The sequence below is a fragment of the Amphiura filiformis genome, chromosome 3, assembly GCF_039555335.1.
Source record: "Amphiura filiformis chromosome 3, Afil_fr2py, whole genome shotgun sequence".
In the NCBI taxonomy this organism is placed as follows: Eukaryota; Metazoa; Echinodermata; class Ophiuroidea; order Amphilepidida; family Amphiuridae; genus Amphiura; species Amphiura filiformis.
Window position 1 is genome coordinate 20003209 of NC_092630.1, and position 14896 is coordinate 20018104.

The following is a 14896-nucleotide window of genomic DNA, read 5'->3' on the forward strand; positions in this document are numbered from 1 at the left end:
TCATGCGGATATGTTTGTTCAGATTTTCTGCACCTAACCGGGGATGTTGACCTGTTTTACACAAATTATACACAATTCTTATGGACTTGGATTAACCTGGGACTGATTTTTATAACAACAACATGCACTCACAATGCATTTTTAGGCTGTTTATAGTCAATTGCACATGTCAGCTAAACGGGGACGGTCCATGGTTTAAATGTAAAGTTTACCAGCAAACACCAACTCACAAATAAACACAAGTGTACGGTGCTAGTCCAATCTTATTACGAATGTCAGTTTGGTCTAACATATAGACAGATTGGTCAATCATTGTTTCAACTCTACAATAAGCTCCTCCGTGTTCATGTGTAGTACACTGTGCGCTGTGTACAGAAGGATTGAAGGGGTGAAACAGTGCAGCAATGGGGAGGAGAGGGGCAGTTGTCCACCCAATTGTCAGTACAATAAACAGTAGTATGGGGTGCTTTTTCTTTGACTGGAATAGTATGTACCTAGATGCTAACTGTCAAATTAAGGGGTTAAATAAATTGATGAATTGTGACAAATTTATAGGTTCTTTATACCTATTTTCACTAAAATCGACAGCTTCCCCCACCAGGGGGCTTTGCCCGTGGGCCCCTGCCAGGGCCAACCACACTTGAAACGCCATTTATGTTTTTGCCCCCCTATACAACCCTGGCGCTGCCCCTGATTTTGTTTGTACATCTCATTAGCTGCGTGTAGCTCCCCCCAATAATCATAATAATTATACGATCGGCAAGATTATACATGCATTGTAGGCGCCGTCCACCTTGACGTATAAAGTGTGTGCATATCTCTATTCGTCTTATGCCTCGTTTGTTCGTCCTAGCTGTGTAAAACTACACCAATATTCATGATCATAATATGAACAGCGAGCTGCTACATGCATTGAATGCGCTGGAATGAAATGTCAATTTTCTTTGTTTTACCTCATTTGTTTGGCTCGAAATTAAAAGGGGACAATGTCAGGGTTTTCTTTAAGCATTTTGCTGAAGGGGTATTTTCAAAATTTTTTGACCCTTTCAATTGTGAATTTTTCCTCTGAAGGAGTCAAAAACATTGCCCAAGGGGTATTTTTATAATATTATTTTTGAAGACATTTTTACAATATGTGTGTTTTTGGAGCCATAGATCCGGATTGGGTGGGGGGGGATCTCCCCAATATTTTGCCAGGGGATGGTCCATACAATCATCCCCCAATGTTGACGCCTGTATGTGGGTTTCTGACCAAATTAACCTCATATTTGGCCATTTTAGCCCCAAAAGTGCACATTTTTGTAAGCTTCTCTAATTTATTCCACTTTTGCACCATATTTCAACAGTTTAGCTTCAAAATTGCAAAACTTTTAAAAACTTTTTGTACCATTAGCTTATTCTTTCTCCAAAAGGTGCTGGATTCACTATACTTCAAGACACCCCCGAGTCAAAAAGAAATCGACACCACTGTTCGGAGCAGTGGCGGATCTAGAGCAGTCAGAAGGGGTGGGGGCAATTTTAGAAGAAAATAATAATATTTAAAGATGCCCCCTGAGAAGTAAGAAACTTTTGCAAAATGAAGACCTAATTGAAGCAATTTGGTGGATCATTTTGGCAATATTAATGTGTAACATTTTAGTTTAAAAAAGCCGAACATTTGTGAAATGTTCATGGAGTCTTTCGTGGACGGCAAGTTTTCCATATTATGGTAGGCCTATAAATTGTGTTAAACATAAATTGGCAAATGTCGAAAGCAGAAGTGAAAGTTGCCATTTGTTTATCAACTACGCAGGGTGATGTTCCCCCCTTAGATCTTGGAAAATTTTGCAAAATGAAGACCTAATTGAAGCGATTTGGTGGACCATTTTGGCACTATTACTGTGTGAAATTTAAATTTGAAAAGCTGAAAATTGTGAAATGCCGGTCCATAAAGCCTTTCGTTGTATAGGTCCTAAAAGCCGAGAATAAATACACAATATCAGGTGTTTCTCTATTCAATTCTTGCAATATTTGAACAGCGTCGTTTTCAAGATTTTGTACGCATTGGACTTTGGGACTAGGGATTTGAAGGAGTCAGAAAAGTGCCTGAACGCGTAAATACGCGTGTTTTGTGCGTTAAAGAAAACCCTGGACAATGTAATCAGTAGCTATCAGTGAAAACTAACATTTAAATTGGAATCTATTCTTTATGCCAATCACATATTATTGCTTTAATCAAGTATTCTCTAGTATTACTACGTTTTACTTCATGTAAAGGTATAGTACCTCTATACACATCCAGCTGGAAGAGTGATTATATACATTGTAGACAATTATAAAAATTAATAATGGCAAAAATAACACTGATAGTTCTAAAGTCTAGCTGTATTTATGCAAGAATTATGCACAAGTTAATGCAGGTAGAGAATTACCCCCTCTATGGGACATACTCAACAAACACACAATATTCCTTCAATGGGGGCAGGACACCAAATGCAGTTGCTGCAATCCATAGGCTACTGTGGTAATCATGATAATGATTAAAAACAACTTCAGTCAATCAATGTCCCTATTTCTTAATACCTGCAAAATAAAGACTCAATTGCTCCAATTTACTGGTTGTTGTTTTTTTATGTAAAGTACCATGCATGTATCCCATGTTTGTGTAGATTTGTCTGTCACTTTGATAAAACTGCATGTCTTGTATTTTACCTCAAAACAATGAACCAGACTTGTACAGCAAATTGATGGTTCAATAAATTAAAATGTGTTGCTCTGCCCTTCATTTCTGAATATCGTCGGTCGCAACACATAATGTTCTAATCATCTACTCCTTAAGGCAGGTCGGAGGGAAGCATGACCTAGCGGTGTTTGCGCTAAAATATTGAGACAAATAAAGCTGACACACTAGAGGAATGGTATGGGTTCTATAAAGGATCTCCCAATGCATGACATAAGGGGTGTCATTTTTGCTGAACCATGAAATGGTATCAGCCTATATTAGTGTATGTTACTTACTTACTTACTTACTTACTTACTTACTTACTTACTTACCAACCATTTGGTCTGAAATGGACATATCTTTAAATGCCACGAAGGTATGAACCCCAAGTGGTGTCAAATGAAAGAGGAAGGAGTAAAGAATATAATAAACACATTTCCTAACATCAGAGGTCATCCAAGGGGTCACAGAGGTCAAAAAAGGTCATTTTAACCGAAAATGCTCCAATTGAGCTGAAATTTATATGCAATGATCCTTATGACATTCTAAACATGTTAAAAATATTATAAAATTAATTTAAGGTCATTAAGGGGTCATAAAGGGGTCAAAGGTCAAGTTTTCAAAATGGTCCAATTGAGTTGAAATTTAAATGCAATGATCCTCATGACATTCTAAACATGTTCAAAAAATTTTAAAATTCAATAAAGGTCATTAAGGGGTCATAAAGGGGTGATATATACATGTACCACAATATACTGCCAAAGCCCCATGGTTCAGCTATGGTGCGGTAACCGCTCTAGTTATTAGTTAAGTGTGTTTTATGTCACCTGCAAAATTTGCCACATAGATAACAGTGAAAATGCATGAGGTTTTACCTGCCCAGCGACGTCAAATTAACCATATTCTTTCAAACAAATTATGGTTTTAATGGTTCAGTTCTTACTAGCCAACTTCATGTCTTATAAGCGACTTGTTTTTTGTCATTCACTTGTCTTAGAATATGTTCACTATAGAATGCACCATCAACATACCATTTTTTTTTTCTTGTGGCAATAGGTAGCAAGACATATGTATGTCTGCAACATAGGACTGCAAAATGTTAACACCAATACATATTGATGGCAAATAACAGTTCCATCCTGTCCTGGATAATAAAGTGTCAGCATTGTTTGTCCGGCATGCTTTCTACAGTGTGGTGGGGGTTTGGAATTCCGAAAATCAGTAAAAAGGGTGGGGGTTAACATTTTGTAGTATAAAGGGTGAGTTTCTAAAAAACATGAGAGCAATATATAAACTCAGATATAAAGCGTGTGGGTAAAGCTATAACAAAAATTATAATAAAGTAATTAGACGATCTCTTCAAAAACACTCATGTTTCGAATGAAAATTTCATAAATTAATCTGCTGATGTTTTTAACTCGTGCAACGTCATCCATAATAGAATTGATGATCCATGAGTTTTATGAATGGCCATGATTAATCAGTCTCTACACAGGCACTTTGGCCCGCACGAGTGGAACCACAGCAACTGTGTAGAGACTGATGACTATTTGTAAATTTGTAAATGATCTGTGATGACATTCCTGTTCACATATTGAATGTATTGGAATCGATTCAGGATGTCAGCCCACTGACATATTATCGTGTCAAATTGCCAAATCTTTCACTCCACATGCTACTACTTCGTAATACACAATCCAATGACGAAGATCATGTTTCCTAAAATGATTGCAGTGAATCAGTAATTGTGCCAATAATGTCGCAAATGTTTCAGATGAAGAAGTGAGTGTTTGTAAGATGAGGATAAATGCTGCACAATTTGGATTCTGAAATTCCCAATGATGGTGCAGACAGTGATAAAAGAACCAGGATTGAAATTTGCCATAGCGACGATGTTCAATTTGATAACTACAATGTTGTAAGCTTTGGTCACAATTCCTGATAAAAAGCGTGTCTGGCTGAAAAGCATGGGGGAAAATTAAAAAGAAACTCCATCACAATCATGTCAACAAATATGTCGGATAGATATTGAAAATGTACACATTTACACTTGTAAATAAGTCAATAATACTGCCAGATTAATGAACCCTGTTAGTAGGCTTAGAGATTAATTAATTTTTTTCCCGCCAATTTGGGGACATAAATCTCGCTTTTTCTCGCATTTTGTAATTGCCATCTCGAAGTTTGGGTCAAAATTTGAAGAAATATTAGGTAAAAGATAATAGTTGGCACTGCATTTTGTTGAAAGTACATTAGAATGGGCAATATTTTGAGGGAGAATGAGCTTGATTTTTCCACTTCTTGCTTTCTGTGCATTTCTCATGCTTTGGGACAAAAAGCATCATATGGCTCCATGATTTTATATGTTACAAGTGACATTAGTCTAGTTATGTGCATGTAATGACACTCATTGTCTGTTTGTTTTCACCTTTGGTAACTTTGAAATTCTAGCTTCATCATGTAGCCTTAGGGGGATATAGTGTTTCTAGGGGTGATGGTACAGATGAAAGCTATTAGTACTACAATTAAATGTTGTTGTGGAATTTATGGCCAAGTTGTTGTTGCTGTTATTATTATTACTTTTATTATTATTATTTACAAACATATGGCGAACACAGCGCCTTACAAAAGAAGCACTCGACATGGCCAAACAAAACTACAATAAAAAAAAAAACATATTATAATAAATCAACATCAGGAAATAAATAAGTTTTTAGATGGCTCTTGAAGATGTAGACAGATGCTGCCTCTCTGATGCTAACAGGAAGCCAATTTCAGGGATTGGGCCAGCCACGTGAAATGATTTGTCACCAGCTTTCCGCTTCAAGTGAGGTACCACAAACCTGGAAGCATCAGAGGATGAACAGAGTCGGGTAATTTTGTGCCCAGGTACCCGGCGCATTTTTCGGACGGTAACGGTACCAAATTGCAAAAAACACCAAAAAAAAATATATATTTTTTTTAAATTGGATACCGGGCAGGGAATTTCCTGGCGGGTAATAGGATTCCTAAGCGGGACTCAAATTCCCGGACTCACTCACACCCTTAGCCTATAATCATTGCTGCCATCCAAAACATTGTACAATAGGAGCTCATTGGTAACATTCCTATGAGATTTGTATCAACACAAGTAAACGAGTTGGATATCAGCAAAAGCAATTTTTGTGAGATAACTTACCTTGAGTACACAAAAAGTGATCCTTCAATGTCCGTCTTTTCCTGTAAGATAAAATAGAGAAAATTCACAGGTTAAGTATTATTATTTTATGTATTGTATATACGTGTATTCTGTGTAAATTTTGTGTCCATGTTAAGTTTTATGTGTTGAATTTTAAACTGTTGTGGTGCTGTGGAAGCTGTCAAAGTGAGATCAAGGTTGCTCTCACCAGTTGGTCTTGTCACAATGCTCAGAAAGGGGCAAAAGATGACAAGAAAAGATGTCAACTATGGTAAAACTGGAAAACTTCACATATAAATACACAGGGATATAAGATTTCACACTGTCGCATGCCCATGATTTGTACTGTATTTTGAGTACCACGTCTTACCGGAAGGGGAAACATGCAGTTATCACAGTTCCGCAGACTATGGCCCAGACCAATCAATGAAATCAAGCAAAACTTGGATATACCAAGGTAGATTTTGGAGAGATTTAAATCTAACTATTTGTGCCTTTGCTAATTTGCTGCTGGGCACTTACTTTGGTTACCCTGCCAATAACCCTGGAAAATGAAGGTGGGGAGCAAACAACCTTATCTAACGAGGAGGAAGAAATGAAAACACAACAAGTGTTTGACAACGCAAATGCTTTGCTAAATGGATACTGGAATATGCACATTGACAACTATTAGGTCTTGCCAATCCAAACCTCTCATGGTAGATTACCATTTCCTTCAATATAAAACTTTTCTCAGGTTTGATCAAGTTACAGGCAATGGAAAATTCATAATTAACCCATGATATGGGGAAATTGCATGCTTTTCAGCGATTTCGAAGGCCTAAAAATCAATTTAAATCAAAAATATACAAACAGAGCACTATAGATTTTGAAAATAGACTGCCTGCTTTACTAAAGCCATGAAAAAGTAGAGTAATAGATGGAGTGCCATAGGCCCAAATTTCCCCTTAAAATAGGGCTAAAATGGAAAATCTCAACTTTGAGGGCACTGTTCATCTAAAGGAAGCGCTTCAAGATTTTTTTTCTTCGTAACTGGGCTCTAGCCTGCCACAAAAAATAACTTTATCAAGCACTTCTTTAATAGCAAGCGGCGGATGACATGATAGAGAGAGACGGCAAAACTGCTCAGCCGTATGGCACTTTCCATACAATCGGAACACGGAAGTAAATTTGGACTAAATTTCACAGCTGCTGTGATCACTGGTACGCGCCATTCAATTTGCACACTGAGTGATCGGAGCCCCCTGCGTAGTTGATAAACAAATTGCCACTTTTACTTATGCTTTCGACATTTGCCTTCCATATATAGGGAAAACTTGCCGTCCACGAAAGGCTTCATAGACTGCTCATTTCACAATTTTTCGCCTTTTTAAACTAAATTTTACACATTAATAGTGCCAAATTAAAATGGTCCAAATTTCTTCAATTAGGTCTTCATTTTGCCAAATGAAGATCCGCCACTGTTCCAAAAACACACACACTTCAAAATAATATTATAAAAATACCCCTTGGGCAATGTTTTGGATGCCTTCAGAGAAAAAATTCACAATTGAAAGGGTCCAAAAAATTTGAAAATACCCCTTCAGCAAAATGCTTAAAGAAAACCCTGGTGACATGTAAGATATTATAGGGGCAAGGACTACAACTACTGCACTGAAAATTCAGCAACTCAAGGCAAGTAGTTATTGATTTATTGATCAAATATTGGTTTCCCCTCATTTTTGACTGTAACTCCACAACTGTTGTCTGTGTTGAAATAAAATTTCCAGTGCAGTAGTTGTAGTCCTTGCCCCTATAATATACCGGTACATGTCTTACTTGTCACCAATGCGTTATAATTTTTGAGAAATATGCAAAAATTAGGCACAAAATTGGGCAGGGGTGTAGTACCCCTAAAGCACCTTGAAAGTACCATCTTAAATGACTAAATGTGATAGAATGCTTTTTTAATTACCCCCTGCGGAGAAACAATAATTTTTTTTCCTTTTATCCCCTAAACGTGAAGAGCACATATGGGTCAAACATAATTGATATAATTGGGGTCTTCCTTTCATTAATTAATGTGACAAAATGATCCCCAAATATTGAAGGGGAAAAAAGGTCCATAACAATGGCAATGTTGATGGTTGCTAGGTGGGGCTGTTCATTTTGGCATATTTAGCACACATCATGATCATATCAGCTAATTCCAAGAAGGTCAATGTGGAGGCCTCTGTTGATTTGACATGGATTGGCCCTACTACAAATCTGCATTAGGCCAAAAAAAAAAAAGGATGTTTACTTGCACTCAACCGACCGACCCTAATTTTGGAAAAAAGGTTTTTTTCTATTTACTGTACAAAAGAATACCGACCCTATTTTTGGAAATTCCTGAAAAAGTTTTTCTTTTCTTTTCAAATTTTTATATTCTGAAGATGTAAAAAAATGTATTTTAGAGCTTGAGTTTTCATATTTTGAGCCTTAATTAATTCAAACAGTAGAGTTTGCTAGTAATTAAAAAAAAAAAAGAAATCCTGACCGACCGACACAATTTTTAAAATTCATTTGAGGGCAAGCAAACAATTTTTTTGGCCTTAAGACAGTCATTTTCAAGAAATGGTATGTCACCTAATAATTTATTGAAAAGCGCCAATTTTACACAATGGAATGGTAAATCATATTTTGTGATGCATTTTCCGTCTTGGCATATAGATGTATGACGGTCATCCCGGGGGTCGTATAATGCATTATATAAGTGACATTTGCATAAACAAGAAAATTTAAATAAACATGAAAGCTTCATCATCATCATGGCTTTACTGCAATTCTGCTGCAGAGTCCATAATATTATCAAAATTGGTGATGTTGCTTCTGATGAAGAGTCCTACCAACAAGGATAGACTATGACAGACAACAACAGATTAAATTATTAGTATGCTGAAACCACACGGTCCACACCCTACATTGTAACAACATTCATACATGCACAGACATGATCACAGCTCAGTCAGTGGCAGTTGTAGTAACTACAAATTTCGAATGTTTGAGGACTTGTTCTCAAGTTGTAGCAGGTGCCATAGGGACAGGGTGTCTTCAGTGTTAATTGTTTTCATTATAAATGTCACAAAATATTAATATTGACAATAATTAACAACCTGTTTGACCTCTCCATATATTCATACATTGGCATTGCTCAGTGTGTTATCATATCATATTTTGTGATGAAAAATGATTACAAATGTGTAATTTGCAATCATTTTTGGAGCAACGATTTCTTAGTACCGACGGCTAAGTGTGTATGTGAATGCACATTAAACACATACACACTAACACAGCACCTGTTGGAACTCCCGGTCGGAGTTTCAATTATTGGAACCGAGTCAGTGGATGTGATATATGCCTGGTCGAGCACCCTCACAGACCGGAACGTAGTGAGGGTGCTTGGTATGTCCGCCATGTTTCAAATCCATGGATGGCCAGCATAATGGCCCGCAAATTTAAGCTTTATGAGAAGCCTGTTTTAGTTGCAAAATGAGAACACAGAGTGGCTTATCTTTAACCCACATTCTCAATCTCTCATGCCAGTGGTTTAAATAAAACGATCCCTAACTAATTATCAAAAGATCGTAAATGTAATTTCTTGAAACGTGCCGGCGAAACGATTTGTTTACAAGTAACAATCCTTGTTCCGACACCGTTCATTCGGCTTCATTCGGCAAACCATGTGATCACTCAGGTGAACTAGGATTGGACGATCGATTATGTGAAATTTTATCCAGGTTACGGGCCATGCTTAATGATGATACTCGCGTCTTGGAAATATTTTTCAACCACGTTGCAAAATGATCGGAAATACACCATCAAGGCGACTCGATCGGTAAGCACCATTAAAACTAAGCAATATTTAGTATTTCTTCTTTTGATTTTTCCGATAAAATTGTAGTTTACAGTTTTGATTAGTTTGATGAGAGTGGATTTAAACACCAGTCCACTAGTAGACGTTGTAATTGACAGTTTGACAGTTCCGCTGGAGGATAATGTGAATCCATAAGATGTGGCGATCAATTTCAGGATTAAAATCTTTCCTTTGGGGCGATTTCCATTTCTTGCTATCATTTAAAGCCTGAAAGCATCAATACTAAAGATAGGCTATCAGTCACTTGTGCAGATATATGTTAACATTGGATTCCATTTCTTGTTTATTTTTCACTTATGGAAACGCCTGTTCTGTTGTATCTTGTATTGGTAGTATTTCCCACATATAGATAGATGTGATAGAACTCTCAGTTATGCACAGCACATCACAGGCAGACAGGCTCAGCAGCTAGCAGTATGACTGAGTATACATATGTACACTCTCACATTATTATCCACGTTTTATTACACAATCATTTTGCACATACATACATGCATGCATGCATGACACACATGCACACGACAAACATGCAATCATGAATCACATGTGCATGTGTGATATCACATACAAAATTTTACAATGCCCATGCCCTGCCGGCTGGGCAATAATCTCCATCCCGATCTTTTTCCCTATATATTTGCGATGTATTCCGAAATCATTAGGGTCCAGTAACGAGATTCAGTTCCTAGTACAACCAATGGCCATGCTGCAGAATTTTGCTACCTTTACTTTACGAATAAAAATATTGTCTCTTTATTCAAAATTTGAGGCTACAATGAAACGTAAACTAACCCATTCATTCGCGCTTCCATTAAACGTATATAGTGCTACTTGAGTAGCCGTTTGAACGATACCGTCGATGTAGGGATCGCATTGTTGCAAAGCTGCAAGATTCATACGATTCTCTGCACTGCTCGCCGCCATCTTGATTGTGGAAGTAAATTTAGGCTTGGGCAATACCGATGTTATTACTGATGGTGAATGGTGATTGATCGGGAGCCCCGGGGACGGGGGCTGAGACACTCGAATATGAATGTGGCATGGAATGTGGCGTACCTGTGCCTGCCCACCAGTATAGGCGTAGATCCGGGGGGGATAAATCCCCAATATTTTGCCAGGGGGATGGTCCATACAGTCATCTCCCCAATGTTGAGACCTAGGCTTATGGGATTCTGACCAAATTAACCTTGATATTTGGCCATTTTAGCCCTATAAAAATTGCAATATTTTCTGCGCTACGCGCGAATTTATCCCACTGTTGCACCATATTTCATCAGTTTAGCTTCAAAATGGCAAAATTTTTCGTGCGTTTCGCTCGCATTTGTTCAATAAACTTAATCTCAGTAGCGTAGCCAGCGGGGGGGGGGGCAGGGGGGCAGAGTGCCACCCCTGACAAAAAAAAGAAAAAAAAGTGCCCCCTGACAAAAAAATGAAAGAGAAAATCAGGAGGGCAAAGGAAAAGAAAAAGGGCGAGGGGCTTTTCTAGCAAAATTCAGGGCCAAAATAGTGTAAAATACCAAATTTTTCCGCGCTACGAGCGCACATTGTAACAATAAAGCCCTTTTTTAGCCGGATAATGGGCGAAAATAGTGTAAAATACCATTTCTTTCGCGCTACGCGCGCACATCATCCCAATAAGGCCCTTTTCGGGAAGCTCGAAGACATACAGTCGCTATGTATTGTATGATGCAACTGCAATTTTTTTCGTCTGTGCCCCAAAATTTTATTTTGCCCCCCTGACCAAGAAAGCTGGCTACGCCCCTGCTTAATCTGTCGCCAAAAAGTGCTGGATTCACTATATTTCAAGAAAATTTTTCCAACCCCATCCGCCCCCCAATGTCAAAAAGAAATCTACGCCACTGCCCACCAGCGTACGAAACTAGGGGTCTATCAGTGTAAAAATTTTCAGAAAAAAGGGGGTCATACCAGGCCTGGGTCATACGGTGTTAATGTCAAAAATGGGGTGACTTTGAACGGGAGCGCCCAAAATTTCACATCATTAACAATTAATCAAAAATAGCTTTTTACCCACTTTGACAGTACAAAATAAACAAAACTCATTTCTCTTTCAAAATGCGCGCGAAGCGCGCCGAAATTTCAATTTTGAGGACTACTTGTCCCCCCCTAAAAAAATACCACCCTCCTTTACTTGCCAGGCCAAATTTGATGCCTAACCTTGTGATGCGCCGAGCAGGACATGTGCACATTGTGTATAACTTTTTCCTACACATTTTAGGGCTTAATGTCAACAAGTGCCAATAATGTGCAAAAAAACGCCCCCCCCCCCCCCACCCCCCTTTGACCTGCCAATTGCCCAGTAGCTCTGAGACTTTTCGCAATGCTCTAAAACAATGCAGTATATTGCATTTGTAATCTTCGGTAGATAACAAGCAACATAATGCTGCATGCATTTCTTGAAATTACTATGACATTGCTACCGCCAATACCCCCCCCATTTTACCCTCCCCAGGACTCATCATTATTGTTCAGCCCCTTATTGTCTGGATACTTTGAGTCGAGATGGTGGCATTTGATTCACATAAAGAGATGTCAAACATGTTATTTTATTAATGGTTTTGAATGGTTTTTTGTGGTGATTTTGGGCGCAATCTTGGATTTGAGGGAAAATCGAGGTGGCCGTGGGCTTTTTATGATCGTATTATATCTTAACCCAAGGAACATTGTGTGCCAAGTGTGGTTCTGGTAGGAAAAGGTGTTATATATAGTTTTCCCCGTACATCCAGCTGCTAATATCAGTGCAGTGTCGATAAAATCTTAAACTCTGGAGCTTAGCAGCTATACTAAATAGCCATCAACTTAACTGCCGATTATGTTAGTGTTGATGAAGTAACGTGACCATCTACTGCTGATATCAGTGTTGATAAAGTAGCCATCTACTGCTGATATCAGTGTTGATGAAGTAGCTATCTACTGCTGATATCAGTGTTGATAAAGTAACCATCTACTGCTGATAACAGTGTTGATGAAGTAGCCATCTACTGCTGATATCAGTGTTGATGAAGTAGCCATCTATCTACTGCTGATATCAATGTTGATGAAGTAGCTATCTACTGCTGATATCAGTGTTGATGAAGTAGCCATCTACTGCTTGATGATGTATCAATTTCCTGATTAAGCCTTATAACCAGGCTTTGTCGTTTGAGGCGAGCGATTGCTCTCGCTCCACCGCTCGCCCTAACTCAAATTTTAGTGAGCGATTTTCCACTCGCCATAGACACTAAATATCGCTCACTGCGAATCACCATGACAACTCATTCGATATATTGTAATAAATTAGCCTTAAAGGGGCATTTCGTGGCTACATAATGTGTACCGGTATGTACCAAATATTTCTTGCAGATTAATTCGTTTAGCAAAAATATCGCCAAATTTGAATTTCGTTCTGGTGCACCAGAACGAAATTACAACACATTGTCTATGGAGCAGTGCAATACACATAATCATGCATAACTCGCAAACGCAAAATCGGAATCAACTGAAATTTTGGAAATAAGCTTTTTCGTGGATATCTACTGAAAATGTCATAAAAAGAGGATGCTAGGATCACGAAATCCTCCTTTAATTCCTGAAAACGATATAGAGGGTATTCAACAGTCCGTATAAGTATTTGTTATGAATGATCTTTCATTCAGACCTAGAGAAAAGTTCGAACACTACATTTTTTTTTTTATTCCCTGTACTTAGATCTGGTGGTGGGAGAAAAACATGTGCACAAATAATGGACTATCCATCAGACCCCTTCAATGTAAATTCAATAGTTAGTATTCAATACATAGCTTCATAAAAAATATGTATCAAAAAGTGAAACCTTTAATAACAGGGAAAGAAGATAGACCCAAACCCACCCACCCCAACACAACCACCCCAACACAAACAAAACAATACAAAAACAACAATCACAACACAACATACAAAACAAACAAACAAAAACGGATGGTGCAATGATGTAGCCTAAAAGCAATAACAAAGAAAACAAATATTAAAGGGGTAAAACAAATTAAGAGGCTTCAAGATCAAGGGTCCATTTCTTAAAATGCTTACTAAGCTTTCCCTTGCTTTCAGCAATTTTATATTCGGTGTTTCTCTTAATTTTAACCAAATTTAAAAATGCAAACAAATTCGGCTGGGTTTGTTGAAATTTACATCTGTGCAAATAAAATTTCAAACATAAAAAAAGAAAATTGATACAACTATCATGTTCGGACAAATTGGTAACACCAAACATTTTTTCAAAATTGGTAAATGTAAAAGACTCCCCAGACACACTATTGATTAAAAAGCATAATTCATCCCAAATAGGGGTAACCTTAACACATTCACAAAATAAATGCACAAGTGTTTCAGGCAAATTGTTGCAAAAATAACAGTTTGGCGAGTCAGCTCTATACCGATTCTATGAAGAAATTTGTTAGTACAGATTGCCCTATAAAATAATTTAAAATAAAAGGACCTCAACTGAGTTTCAATAGTGCAATTAAAATTAGCACTATGAATATCATTCCATTCCACTTCATCCAAAATATCCAAATAATCGACCCATTTATTTTCAACCACCACTGCAGCACATTTCCTCATATAATAGAGTAGACATGTTTGGGAACTTTGGCCTCACCCACAAGGCCAGCAGAGATTTTAGTGCAAACATCCTCCTGAATGTTCTTGGAATTCTGAAACCAGTTCAAATAAATCCCATTCATTAAAGAATTATATTTTCTCCTGTTACTAATAGGAATATCAAATTCAACCACTAAATCTTCAAATGTTTTGACCAAATTGTTACCATAATAAAGATCTGAAATCTGATGAATACCCTTTTCATCCCACTCAGGGTAAAAGAAAAACTTTTTGTTTTCAGCCGAACATTTTATTCCACCAGATTGGGTCCTGAAGGTGAAAGTCAGACAAGTCTAAATTCTCCTTGATTTTGTTCCTATATAAATACCAAAGTTTAATACTTTCTATACAAGCTGGCAGTTAGATAAGGTATTCAAAACACAATCAAGGGCATCAGACGTAAACAAGACTATTCAGTAAGAATGAAAATTTTCCAGAACAGAAAGTTCCAAATGCTTCCAAAAGCTACAATAGACAGGGTCAAGCA

General features: G+C 37.6%; 1 protein-coding gene across 1 annotated transcript in view; it reads right to left on the minus strand.

The window, feature by feature from the left end:
• The window catches only part of LOC140148179 (uncharacterized), a 171426-nt gene extending 160712 nt beyond the window's left edge, over positions 1-10714 (minus strand). The window contains 2 exon segments of the mRNA XM_072170040.1: positions 5880-5920; positions 10567-10714. Of these exon segments, the coding sequence (XP_072026141.1) occupies positions 5880-5920; positions 10567-10698 (173 nt within the window). The 5' untranslated portion in view covers positions 10699-10714.
• Positions 10715-14896: the final 4182 nt, after the last annotated feature.